The sequence below is a fragment of the Apteryx rowi genome, unplaced genomic scaffold (genome assembly GCF_003343035.1).
Source record: "Apteryx rowi isolate R43461 unplaced genomic scaffold, aptRow1 scaffold_2, whole genome shotgun sequence".
Taxonomy (NCBI): Eukaryota; Metazoa; Chordata; class Aves; order Apterygiformes; family Apterygidae; genus Apteryx; species Apteryx rowi.
The window spans coordinates 4,256,067-4,270,219 of NW_020448307.1; the positions used below are offsets into that span (position 1 = coordinate 4,256,067).

General features: G+C 41.0%; 1 protein-coding gene across 6 annotated transcripts in view; it reads right to left on the reverse strand.

Annotated features, from left to right (window-relative positions):
• Positions 1–10,570: 10,570 nt before the first annotated feature.
• The window catches only part of LOC112964819 (core histone macro-H2A.1), a 42,019-nt gene continuing 38,436 nt past the window's right edge, over positions 10,571–14,153 (reverse strand). For all 6 annotated transcript variants that reach the window (XR_003253088.1, XR_003253089.1, XM_026063377.1 and 3 more), the window contains one exon: positions 10,571–11,297. Coding sequence is in view for 4 of the 6 variants with exons in the window: in XM_026063377.1 (XP_025919162.1) it covers positions 11,132–11,297 (166 nt within the window). In the remaining 2 variants the exon portion in view is untranslated. The remainder of the gene's footprint in view (positions 11,298–14,153) is intronic.

Genomic DNA, 14,153 nt, shown 5'->3' on the forward strand with positions numbered 1-14,153 from the left:
TAAACACATGCACAAGTAGATCAGTGTGTGTTTCCAGTGCCTGCTTTTAGGAGAAATAACCCATTAACATATTTTCTGAATTTTGCAAATGCACTGCATGATTGCAGCTCAATAAACTTATTTTATACGTTCCTCTAAACTGATGACACCAGTATAATATTAAGATGTTTTCCAGTTGGGATGTAGGAAGCTGCAAGACATGACAGAAGTGTTCATAATGAGGACATTTCAGCACAAATTCGAACTCACATGGAGTTGGTCAGGAATCAGCTTGAGGAACGTATCTGTTTACAAGACTTGCTGTAGAAGGGATCGATCCGATTGCCAGAGCAGTAAAACATACATTCGCTGCAACAGCACAGAAGCAGGTCGCAGTTTACCAGAAGGAATCATTTACTGTACAGAGCTGTTACGTTTTGTTTCTGTACATTAAGCGATTCTGAGTTACACTGAGTCACCCTGCAGGTATGCAAAGGTGTGGGTATATCCCATGGTGGTCGCTGAGATCCCAGACATGATCAGTTGCTGCGAAAGGAAAAAAAGTGCTGCATATTTCATTTGCATTTTTTCTAGGAATGCTGTTATTGTTTTGGGGAGATAAAGAGCAAAAACTTAAGTGCTTGGAGACGTAGAATGATGCCATATCCAAATAGGATAGCTCTGTTTCTGTAGGCTTTGTGGTTCTGTTCCAATTTATACGCTGTGAGGAAAAATATCCCACATGAGAGGTATGTGCAAATAAGCACAGTGCAAACAGGACGATTTTCCTGCACAGACCACAAAACTGCCTTGTCTGTGCATAGAGCTCGCAGGGGTTCTCGCAGTGGCAGTGCTCGTGGTTCATCCATAGGATGCACCTGAGTTAGTGCTGGAATTTGCTAACAACGGAGGCTGGAAAAGGTTAACTAACAGCATGAGGCCAGAAAATCAACTTTCTTCCGTGGCACAACAGCATCAGGAGTCGTGCCAGGGACCAGCAGCTGAACTTCTCACTAAAAGCAAAAACAATATTAAATGCCCAGAGTTTTAAATGGTTAGTAGCTTGTCAAGGTGACATGCTCATGGCTGAAGTGCAAGCCGAGATACGTCTCTGTTATTTATAGAAATGTGTAGCCAACACAGTGTGTGAGCATTTGTGTTGTCATTGCAACAGCAAAATGTTATCTGCATAATTACAGAGTTATATTCTGATAGGGATTCTTATTTAAGCCTGTTACATGTTCCAGCAAAGCAGAAAATCCCTTACTGAGCACCGTTAATAATGGAGCATTAAGAACACACTGTTTTCTTTTCTTGCTTAAAGTACATCTATTTATTTTAAAACAATTCTTTTTTGCTGCTTTCTAGGATTTGCCCTCTGGGTGCTGGAGAGGTCTTTTCCCTGGACCTGGCTATGAGAAGGAACGTCACTTCAAGCATTTCTGGGGATGTTCCCTGTGTCTCTCGGACAAGACCTTGCGCACTGAGCCCTTCTTCTGGGGACTGGCCCTCTCCCTTCCATCATGGTCTGTAACAGGACGATAGGGATTTCGGTGGGAGACGGAGCGAGGGGAGTTTGATAGCTCTAGAGCGTGCACGTGGCCCATGAGAGGCTGATAACGTTCAGAGAGACATTTCTTTCTGTAAGGATTAAATTGAACTTTCTTGTGAAGAAATCTGTGATGTGATGCCAGAGGACTAAAATTCCCCTAATTTTCCCCTGGCCCACGTATTAGCAGAGTGGGAGTTTGTATCTAGAAAGGCCGAGGAACCGGTCTCCCATTTAGCGCCGTTTGCATTTCAGATACCCCCGACAGCCATTAGCAGTGCAACAGTCAGAGGATCCCCGTTTCCGCGAGGGATTCCCACGCGGCAGCATCCTGCCGTTGGAGGATGTTTGAGCAGGGTAACCTGTACCTGCTCCTCTCTATGTGATTTGCTGCTAGGATGCGCGGATGTGTCTCTCCCGCACTGTGGGAGACGCGCTTGTGTCTCCAGTTACATCAAGGCAAAGCAGTAAATTAAGTAGTGGAACAAGGACCCGTGATCCAGCTCTTTCCCGGGCTGGGCAGTTGCAGAACTGCTAAGTGTAGCGTTAGCATTACATGGCTTTATTACGGACACGTGCACGCTTGGGATTTAAGGCCAGTGGCTAGACTGAGCAAACATTTATTGCAGATGGGAGGAGGGAAAACATCTATTTTCTTCTGCCAATACAAAGGATGACTAATTACACGAAGAGCAGCTGCAGTGCACTTGAAACCATAGAAGACCAGCTGATTCTTACCATGTTTCTCCAGCCAAGTGGCAACGCCTGAGACCTGCCAGGTAAAATTCAGACTCTGTCCTTTGTCCAAGTCATTACAACTCACTTGGAGAGAAATGAGCAAGGAACAGGGAAAAGGCTTTGCTTCACTGCTTTAAGAGTCACCCAAAGAGGAAAAAAATACCTAGGAGAAATATTTCAGTCCAAAGTAATATTTACTTGGGTGCTTAAAACTTCGTAAAATGCCCTGAAGGTCACAAGCCATTCATCCTGCTGTGTATTTCTCTTTAAGAAGGTGCTTGTAAGTAGTACTGGAACACATGTGTGATGAGGAGTTGCCATGGCAAACAGGTTTTGGCACTATTTAAGACAGAGTTTTATTGCACAGCAGAATAAATAAGCATGTTAAAGCCACATACAGTAACTTGTTGGCACATACATTAATGCTCCCAAGGGCTGCAATAACTTAAGCACCCTCCCTTTAAACATTTTTCAGCGTTTTTTCTTTTTTATTGACTACATGCATTTAGTATTAGGGCTAGGAATGTCCCATTTCCACCCCCTTTTGAAGTGAGTAATTGAGGCAAAAAAGGACGACTGTCTAATAAATCATAGAGGGGCATTGTACACAGACAAAAAGGGCAGTTTTTCCTTTCCTAACATACATGAGGATAAGCCACCTTGAGGCCCGTCTGTGTGCTAAATCCTGACCTGCTCCCAGTAGGCATGGGAGTAGGTTGGGGTGTTTATATTTTTGATGGAGCCTGAATAATCAGAAAGAGGGTTTCACACCATTCTTTGCAGTTTCTGTCTTGTTATTTTGTGCCAGGCTAGTCCTCTACCACATCATAGCAACAGGCGAGTTACTTGAGCTTCAGTTGTTTTATGAACCACCTGTTCTGCTCCCAGTTCGGCTCCCAGTTCACACCAGTGAGTCCCCATCAGGTCTGGAAACACAGCCGACTTTGAGAAAGCGCTGCAGGGAGGCAAGAGGAAAATCTGTGCCTTTAAGAGGACTCAGGTTTGTGGTGCTCTTAAAGGTGAGTATAAATTACATTTTATAATGAAAGCTTTGGTTTAAAAAGACTTATTAGTGTATTAGACTGGGCTTTATTAGCTGAAAGAGGTTTCAGAGTCACACGTGGGAGGTGTGACACTGGCTCCCTCTTCTGTGGGAAGCAGTAACTTTTCTGGGTTAGAGAGCTTGGAAGCTGCCAAAAGCAGGCAGAGCCCATACGACCTCTCCCTCCCCTCCCACACGGAATACATCAGCCTGAAAGCACATGAGTGGAGACCTGATCGTACAGTGTCCACTTCTAAGACAAATGACACAGGGAGCTGCCTCCTCCTGTGGGAAGTTACAGATGGGAAGAACCTGAAACGTTCGCCCTATATTGGCAGTAGTCGTTTCCTGTTAAAAAATGGGAAGCCGGCAAGCAGGACGGACCTAATTCTCTTTGTGTTGTACTGGTGAGCTAGGAAGTCACTAGGGAAGGGTGACAGAAAGTGCGTCTGCTCACCCTAAAAGAGGACTGCAGTCAGTGTTGGCTCCTATTATATACAGAGAAACGATCTGGTTTGCATATTCCCTATGGCTTTAGGACGAAGACTGTAAAGTATTTCATTCTCTTAGGGCCCTTTTTGCCTCTTTCCACATCAACAAGAAGACCCCGGCAATCCTTCAGCAAGGCTTGGGGCAATTATCCGAACTCCTTGGCTCTCCTAAACTTTCCTGGACATTCGGCAGTCTCTGAAGCATGCTCTAGCCTCACGAAATGGAAAAAAAAAAAAGAGAGGAGTTGATTATTTTATATGAAACGTACATGTTTATAATATCGCATACTGATAGGTCCATTATGAATTACAATTTGCTGAATAAGAGAATCCGCAAGGGAGGGATATTGCATGGAGAGGGGAAAAAAAAGGAGGGAGGTGATTTTTATGCCTGTAAAGGTGTCTCCTGGGCATAAGCAGCATTGAACACTTACCATTTCCTTCGAGTTGTTTGGATTTGCTTGCAATTAAAGCCTAGTGGAGCTGTCAGGGGCTGTTGACAAATATATTATAACCAAGTTAGGTTAAGTGAATGTTACTTAAAATTAATCCAACTCTGCACAATATTCCTGCTTCACTTCAAAAGAATGTGCCAGGGAGAATAAGTACAATCCTGACAACGTTCGGGGAACCTCCTCAAGGTGGAAATTTGCAAATAGGGCTACTGTAGTATGTAATGAGAAGCTGCAGGGCTTTCAATTATCCCACATAGTCTGTCTCTTTGCAACTTGACTGACAGCTAATTATGCTGGTGCCATTTTTTTGGCAGTGGAATTTAATCTCCCAAATGGAAAGCAAATCAATCTGCCCATCCACTGCAGCTGAGGCATACTTTGGCTCAACTTTAATTTATTCTCCTAAGCCTAAGAAGGCTAGTCATTTCAAGGTACAAAAATATCAAATTTCTTCTGTTAACCAGGCTGGTGAAAAAGTGTGGAAGAGTTGGGATTTTGTGGGCTACACTGTGAACTGTTGTTGCTCTTTGCTTTGTATTAGGAAACAGCAGTATCATCTCCCCTTGATTCCTGTGCGTGGATCCAACCGAGGGAAGAGGCATTTATGAGTTGGTTGCTAGTGATAATGGTTAAACAGGAGTTGTGGAGGCCTTAAGTAGGATTCTATGGAGGAATGAACTAAATCTCTGAAGAGCGGAACACAAGGAGGAGTTGGTGGCAATTTTCAAGCATTTTAGCCAATGTGCAATAGTCTGGTTCCCATTGGGTTTCACGCCAGGGATATAAATACAATCCTTCTACTTACCTGCACTCTTCAGGCCTATCAATTATGCTGCTTCCTTTGAGTTGCCATTACAACTTTAGGTATTATAGTCCTCTGTAAAACGATCGCAGAACAGAGTATGTGACTAGTTACCGCAGGCTACAGACCTGATCTTCCAGTGCCCGAGCACCTGCAGCTCCTGTCAATGCTATTTTTCAGGCTAGAAAAAACAATTTTAGCTAGGATCAAGGGAGAGCTCATAAAAACTTGGTACTAACAAATGCAGGGAAATTGGAACCTTATTTTTCTACAAACTTTTGCCTATTGGGCTAACAAGGAATCTCCTCTGTGTTTTAGCTGTGTATAGTACCTATGTTTTGTTGGAGTTGCCATCTTACCTTTCAGAGTACTTTCTCTGAATTCTTAATCTCTCAGATTCACTGAATGTAGGTACACTGTTTTCGGGGAGTTTACAAACAAAAATCTTCCTGCCTCCCTTTTTGTCTGAAAAAAAGCATTTCTGAAAGTGCTTTGCTCACATCTAATGAGTCAGATTCCAGTCTTCCTTACACTTGCACAAATACGTAGCAATTTCAGTGACTTCTCCTTTGTGTGTTTGAAGGCTGAAAGATTACAAACTCCCCTCTCTGGCTATTAACACCTATCTTTTTATATTTTCATATAGTGCTTATAATCATGCTGCTGATGTTCTTAACGAGCTTCTTGAATGGTATTTTATAATTACGATGAAATCTTGCGCATGGAAGCATTTGTTCAAGACAAATCTCTGGAGAGCAGATGTTCTTATGTTGTCCCATCAGCGCACTCATTACCATGCTGTATGTTGTACTTGTTCAATGTAATAGTTAAGAGGGAGCCTGTGTAATGCACTCTCAATTTGTAGCAGGCAAGAGATATCATTCAATGGATCATCACAGTGCTAATTAATCTAGTCTGTGAGAAGAATGATCAATACCTGGGGAAAAACTGCAGAAGCAGCTGAATCCGGGCTTGGAAAGTAACATCCTGTATGTTTTGTAGCTGACATTTGAGGTTATAATGCCACTTAAAAAGATGCTAGCTGCAGGCATTTCTTTGAAACATACATATAACAAATGAAAATCCAACATAATCTGGAAATAACCAGCTAAATGGAGCATTACAAGGAAATCCACCATTCTCACCAGATGTCAGACCTCTCCTTGTAAACTCCCGTGAATGTCGGCAAGTCCTAAAGGCCCAAAAATGTAACCTTGTCAGCAGAGCTGTCTTTACCCAGAGGAGAAGTCTGACCACTGCTGTAACAGTAAGGCGTAAGGATGGACACAACCTTCAAGGCAGGAGCCTGGGGCAGACCATGAGGCTCTTGGGATCTCTAGGTGGAAGCAGTGGGTTGAACTCCAGTACCCACCGGCGATCAGCACTGTCCACTGGGCAACAGAGAAGTGGGTTAATAGCGAGGGACAGTATTTAGCGAACCGGCAGCTGCACAAGTGGTCAGTTTCCAGGTGTTTTAAGATTTATTAATCTAAAATTAGACAACCTATTTTAATAAACCCGTAATTTATTAATTTTAAACAATTAGAACAATTACTTGCTCTTGGTTATCCTAGAAGCAAAAATACTAACAATAGAACATACAGTAGAAGACAGACTGAAGACCTCCAAGCCAAACACAATGACTAAAAAGCTCTCCGTTGTGTTGCCTGCCCGTTTGTCGGAAAGCAAGGGAAAATGTGGTTCCCAAACTGCAAACAGGCTGCATCAGAATGGGTGCAGCCCCCATCATATTTCCCTGCCTCACATCACCCATGTTTTATGCAGACTGGTCCTTGCTTGGCATTTTACCAGCGTCCCAGTCTCTACTGCCAGGCGAGATGTCCAAAGCGCCATCTGAGCTGGAAGAGGTAAAGCAGCTAGTTCATACCAAATCCCTCACACAAAGCACATCTAGGAACACTAGGGAAATTTCAGTCTGGATTGCAGGCCAGATGTGAATGCTAGGGGTTTGTTCATACCTTTGAATTTGCCAAAACACTAAACCCAAACTTCCTAAAACTCGAGATCCAGAGAGGAGCTGAAGTGAATGGAGGAAGCTTGAATCTTAAATTAATCACGAAATATGGAGGGCTGATTTCAATGGAATGTAATATGAGACTAAAAGTCTAACCTGTCCATCATGGCACTAATCATCCAGAAGACACATCTGCATTACTGCTACCAAATAATCTGCCATTCCCAAATTTTTTTAGAAAAATAAAGGTTACACAAATGTTCTTTATTGCTTCCATTTCTCAGAAGGAAAAAATGGACTTAAGGAAACACGGATTCAGAGGCAGATGATCTACACAACGGTTATGAACTCTTCCTCTTCAGAAAAGAAAAACAAAAAAACAAAAAAGAACTCAAACTTGCATTTTTGCTTACTTCCTCTCTGGGACAAAGTAACACTTCTGTCAAGAGCTAATTGCCGCCGTAACCTCGCCTGGCAACTTGACCGTGAATGCAGTAGGATAATTATACCAGATCAGCAGATCATACAGGCTGACAACTTAGAATGAGAAAACCTTCGGGAGGATTGTAGGCTATAAAAGCAGAGAGAACTTCTAAAGTTACACAATTTGATGCACCCTAAGGACAGTATTATAATGAATTTTCTCCTCTACAGTGGAAAAAGTCAGTGGACTAAAAGCAGAGTAACAGTGGAAAACAGGGTTTGAAATACTGAATAGAAAATGCTATAGGCCACAAAATGCTTCTAATGCTTTAAAGCATTTAAACCTTTAAAAATGGGAGGTCCATTTTAACCTGTGTTTTCAGATAAGGTCCATAATGGACTTATCAATAAGAGAACAAGCTATAAAGACACTTTGACTGAGACTTTGCCATTCATGGTCTTTCCTAAATGTGATTAGTTTGTTTTTTTTGCAAATTGAGTTGGCACAATTAGATATAAGAAACAAAATGCTAAGAAGGTTCCAAAAGTAACGTTGTCTTCACTGCAGTACACATGTTAGCAGGAATTTCTTCTGTTTTTCTATTATGCATGTAACCTGATCTGTTACTTTTTAGGTTCTTGAACGTACGCCATAATCTACTCAGGCTACACCCTGTGGCTGGGTTCAAGCTTGTTCCTGGATCTTTGGCTTCTGCTTTCCTCTCCAGTAGAGCCGGCTGGATTTTGGGATCTCAGAGCAGCATTCTGCAGACTGTGGGAGATATGGGTGAATATTGACAGGCAAGGGCCAAGACACAGACCCACTAACTCCTCCTCTCGGCAGATTTACCTGTCTACAAGGGCAGGGGGGACCAGCTGTGCAGCAGCTTCAAGGTCACCCAGGGAACAAGCTGGGTCAAAACAACAGAATCGTTGTGTTCACTGCAAATACAGAGGGTTTGCAGGCTTCTGAACAAACTCCAGGAAGAAGGGTGATGCTCTGGGATTTGTACAAAAGGAGAATACAGTGATACCCCCTATGAGACCAGCTTCAAAATTGCAAATGATTTTAAACAGGAGCAAAACACTTTCTAAGAGCTCTCAGGCTGTGGACCTGTCTGCCGTGGGAAGCAGATCATCCCAACGTTCAAGGAAATGTAAAAAGTCCCTGAAAACCACTTCTGTTCACGTTGGGACATGACAGGTTGGAGGCCCCTCAGGTGGGAGCTCTTCACGGCCCTTCATTTGCAGAAAGCCTTGAATCCAATGGAAGCAAATTGCACAGCAGAAGCAACCCCAAGGAAACGTACAGAATTTATGTATTTATGGACCTAGTGGCTGAAAAAGCAGACAAGATTCTAGGTCAGAAGAAACAAGTCCATGTAATTTGAATTACATTCCAGTTTGCTTTTGGATTTTCTTTTAGCTGAAAGACAAATGTTGATCCCTCCCTGCCAGGTTGTAATAGTGTAAGGATGGATTTGTTACAGCCCTTTTTGGAGGCTGTATTTTTAACTACTTTGAAAATGCTTGTGGATGAACACATCTGGGGTTTTCAGTTAGTGACATATTAACATTTTGCAACTGAGACTTTACACATTTCAGTACAGTCCGCTTTAGTGCAAAGAGGCCAAGAAGCTGTAAACTGCTGGGCACACACTCATTTTGATGTGCATGCTCCTTCTGTGTTAAAAGTCTACTTCTCTTCTGCAAAAATCAGTGCCCTCCTCGCACCAAGTGTTTACTCAGGACCCCCTTATTCATGTTTTTGCCTATTTTTCAATCCTTTTAGTGACATCTAGTGAAATTTGTGGAAAGTGCAGTTTCAGTTTTCTGTATGAAAATCAATGGAACTACAGTAACACAGGCATTTCACAATTAAATGCCATACTATTTCACTAATTTCATTTATTTCCACTTATACTGCTGTCTTTTAAGCCTTGTGATATCAGGCGCATTTTATTCATTCTTTAGAAATCTTAAGTTTGAGCTCATAGCATGGCCAAATGTTTTATGTGTTTGAGGCACAAAATTAATTTACTCTTTGCTCCTCTTAGCTTTGTGTACTTGTTTAAAATAACTTTGTTATTTAAAACACTTAAACTTTGGTATTTAAAACAACAAAGTTATTTTAAAATTTACCTTCTACTGTTGCTGTTGTTCCTTTACAGCAGTCCATTCCAAAGTTACAAGTATCCAGAATTCGATGCATAAAACCAAATTCTTGCAGGAGCTCAAGCTACAAATTTTTAATATTTGGTATTCAGGATCCATATCTTAGTGAATTCTCAGCTTACTGAAACCAATGAGTCAGATTCCGTCCACTCATTGCTCTGGATCAATCCAGAATGAAAGTTAAGCACTCTTTCATCAGCAAATGAAGTTTTCAATAAAAATCAAAAGCGTATGCCTACTATCTAGAAAGTAGGCTGAAGACTTCAAAGGAAGAACTTCCTATTCAGAGATAGCATTCATATGAAATAGCTTTTGAACATGTAGCCTCTTCTTTCCTAAAGTACAAAAACAAGTGGCTTCTGTAAAGGTTTATGTTGGTATGGATTTCAGCTGTGCAAACTATATGGCAAACAGTACAAACTGGGCTCATAAATATTTGGAAAAAATACAGAATGGCTTCAAACAGACTAATATGAAATTACTGGAACTAGTTCAAAAAACCCCCGGACTTTACTTGAATCCTATATCTTGATTTGTGTAAACCAGAACGACCAAAAAAAAAAAAAAAAATTACCCAACTACCTCCAAAACCCAAAGGAATAGTGGAAGGGTTTGAAAGAATCTATACAGTGTGTGCAGGCAGCAAAAAAATGTTTACTGTGAAAAGGCTTGGACCTCCCAACCTAAACAGCCAATTAGCTCCGATTCTGAACAGGAGGGTCTGAAGCACCTATTGGAAAGTCTGAATACTCACTGGAAAAAGATCCGATTCGGAAAGTCACTGAGCATGCAGAAATTCAGCTAATACCTGTAAGATGCCCAGCATCTCCAAGCAGTGCACTGGTTTGGATTTGGGATTTTGTCATGCTTTTCACAGCTAACTGCTCAGAATTTATAAAATGAACGCTTAAGAGAAAAATTAATTCAAATACACCACCAGCAACAGTTCAAACATTTTACTAAATCAATTCACACATTTCAAAATTGTAAATATAATTAAGGACAACAGGGTTTCTGTATTTTTTCTTCCAGATTTATCATTAAGACAATAAACAAACACAAATTAGGTTTATAGCATCTGTTCTTTAAAAAAATGAAAGGAACGCCACTCGATGTATTGATAAAGCACCACAACACAGTTACAAAATAGGGTCTGCCTGATTCTTTCACAAGTAAAAGACTACATACTCCTAATAGCTTTCTGCTTCAATCCATACTTCATTAAAATAAAACTATAAAATCTCCTAGATTACACTAAATTCAGACGATGCCTGGTATACAGTGCATTAACAGCAGTAATGCCAACTATCAGTGCCAACATAAAACATTTTAGAAAGAAAAATAAAAAACAAACCAAAAATAACAAACAAAACCAAAAAAACACTTTTATTCCCCTAAATGAGCAAAATTTAAAATAAGGGATGCTCTGCTTCACGATGAGTTAAGGATTTGGGGAGGAGGAGGATGACGGGTAAGGGGGCTGGTACTGTAGCTTTCTAGGCTTAGTTGGCATCTAGTTTGGCCATTTCCTGCACATATATCCCTATACTCTCACTGTCAAAGAGCACAAAATACACCGTCTTGATTGAAGAGGACATTGTTGACACAAAATAGCTGGAGATGGCTTTCAGGATCAGCTGAGCAGCCGTTTGCTTTGGGAAGCCATTTCTAGTAGGAGAGAGGAAAAAAAGGAGAATCAAAACTTGCCAAACAAGCTTTTGGTAGTATAACCTTGCAAGGAACGCTCAGGGCTTTCTCGTATGCAGCACAGTAAATAAAGCTACAGGGCAAGTGTTTACAAGCTGAATTAGAAGCTACAAACTTGTTTGTTTAGGTGGGACTTAAAATGTTCAAACAACTTTTAGAAAAAGGTGCTTGCAGAAGAAAGCATTCCCAAAATATGAGTATAGAGTCCAAACACATTAATGGGTTGAACCCTACAATATCTGAAGGCTCAATTACCCTCCCTTAACAGACAAGTAAACCAGTGCCCAGTCAGGCTAAAGGGTTCAGGAAAGCTGCATAGATGTTCGAGTTGCACAGTCAGACTTGTCCTGAAAGCAGACCAACCAAGAAGAAAAACAGAAAGGGATACACAAAACAAAATATGAAAAGACTCAAAGAACAAAAATGACTTTACCACTATTAATGGTTAATAATATAGTACAAAATTAAACAAGTTACTCATACAACCTTGCTACAGACTGAAAATGAAGAGAGAACGAGTTCTGGTAGTTTGGTAGTGAGAAAAACCACTGCCAACAGCGCTTTCTCAGATGCCCAATTTGTGCACGGCTGAATTTCAAAGACGTATACCCAGCCTGGGGACACTTCTTACAGGCTTCTTCACATTTCCATCTAGTAGCTGTTGTCTGAAAGTCTCATCTAATCTTAACACAGGTTGAACAAAAGTAGAATGGCTTGAACAAAGCCACGACCTGAACTATAAGAGAGTTTTACAGGCTATGGTTAAAACCTGAAATTACCCCTGGTAACTACTTTGAAGGTGGTCTAGACGAAGCGCTGCTATCTACCTAGACTGCACAGGTTTGCTCTGGGCTTTGCTGAGCACAGCCCCAGCAAAGTGCATTGCAGTAGTCAATCGGACGGTGATGAGATGTGATCATTCTGGTAAGAATAGTACCCCAATGAAATTTTAAAGAGCCTGCTGAACATCACCTGGTTGCTTGGCACATGCACATGTACACAAACACATTGTCAATATTCCCTGTTAAAAAACATGGATCTACTTGAATCTTTCTTAGCTGTAGGATAATAAGGAGATACTGAAACCATTTTCACATGAATTTTCAATACTCAAAGATGGATGGTACTTGACAGTTGGAACTTTAATAACAGCAGTATTTTGTCTATCTTTGTTTTGTTCCTTCTAATTCCATGAATTCAGCGATTTCTTCTTCTCCTTTATTACAGTAGATGGATTTTTAGGAGAGGAAAAAAACAATAGCTGTTTTTGACTAAAACTATAGTCACCTGAAAGCTAGCAGAATGCAGCTACTGCGCAGAGTATGACAGTCTATGGAACTAATTATTCTGACTGTACTACGTCTTCCAAGTATCGATGTTGCTCATAATTACACAGTCTATGGCAAGGATAAATTCCTCTCTCACTAAGCAACTGCAGCAGGAAGAGGTGGCACAGTTAGCGTTAATGATGCAGAGGGTAAAGTAATCTCTCTGGAAGAACTTCTAGGCTTACACAATGTCCCCTCTGTCACCGGTCACAAGAGGGCTATGCTAGCCAGCATCCTCAGCAAGGAAGCTCTTGTTGGAAGAGCTCATGAAATTAATGCTGCTTTTTTGGAGGGGGAGGAAGGGGGATACTCAGGGACAGTGGCAGCAGAAAACCACCGGGTGATATGGTTGCTTGCAATCAAAGTAGTACGAACCTCTCTGTGACAGGTCTGATGAGCGTGATCCATTTTTCCAAGAGAGTTGTGTGTGACAACAATACAGCAACAGCATTAATTTAATAAATTTGTCAGGAAGAAGAGAAGTGGAAGGAGCAAAGAAAAGGCTTTTAAAGATGCACATGTTTTCCTGGATTGTGAAGGCTATACTTTGCAGTTACATAATTCATTTTTATTTCTCTACAGACTGCTACCAATGTTTCACCTTACTACAAATCATATCTTCTTTCTCCTTCTCTCCTTATTGTAGTTCAGACCAATTTCCTCCTAGAAGCCACTTATTTCTGTACAAATCTCCAAGCCCCCTATCTATTGAACAAATCCACATTACAGCAATTAGATAGCAGCTTTGAAAGATGTATCTTAGTTCAGGCCCTCACTAGGCTACTGGAATGCTGCAGTGACAGAAACGATATAAGAAGCTTAAAGAATGCAGAAGAATTCAGAATCTTCTACTAATGGAAGTTCTGCCACTGAATTCAAGCACGGCATGCGATGTCTCCAAGGAAGAAGAACAGCAAACAATTACATTTTTCTATCCAAGGAAGTTTACAAAGTAAAGTAAAATGGGGGAAAGAGAGATGTCATCTAACACACCTTCTTTTATTTAAGGCTACAGACTGTGATATACTGTCCTATAATACAGAGGAATAGTATTAATAGTTCACAGATTACACACACAGCTGAGTTTCTTAGTGTTTGCTCTTCAAAGAAGCAGGGCTAAATTCACCTCTGGCTTTAACAGGTGCAATATGGCTTGGCATTTGCTCACTGGAGCACCAAACTCTGATAATAAAACACCGTTGTACTCTCCCTCTTATTACATGCTGCAAGAAGCAAAATGAGAAAGGCAACTACCTGTGTCATGGACCACTTACTGCACATTACCTTACCATAAAATATACTTTAAGAGCAATTCTGTGGTAGTGCTGCATGTAATGTGATTTTATACACGCTGCATGAAGATAATGCTTGTGATATTTCAGAAATGATGACATGAAATAGCACATGCTGTTTCCCTCCTTTCTGAAAATACCCTATTTTTTCTTTTACTAAAATTACTTTTACTTAAATAAAGAAAAGCAAAAAGCAT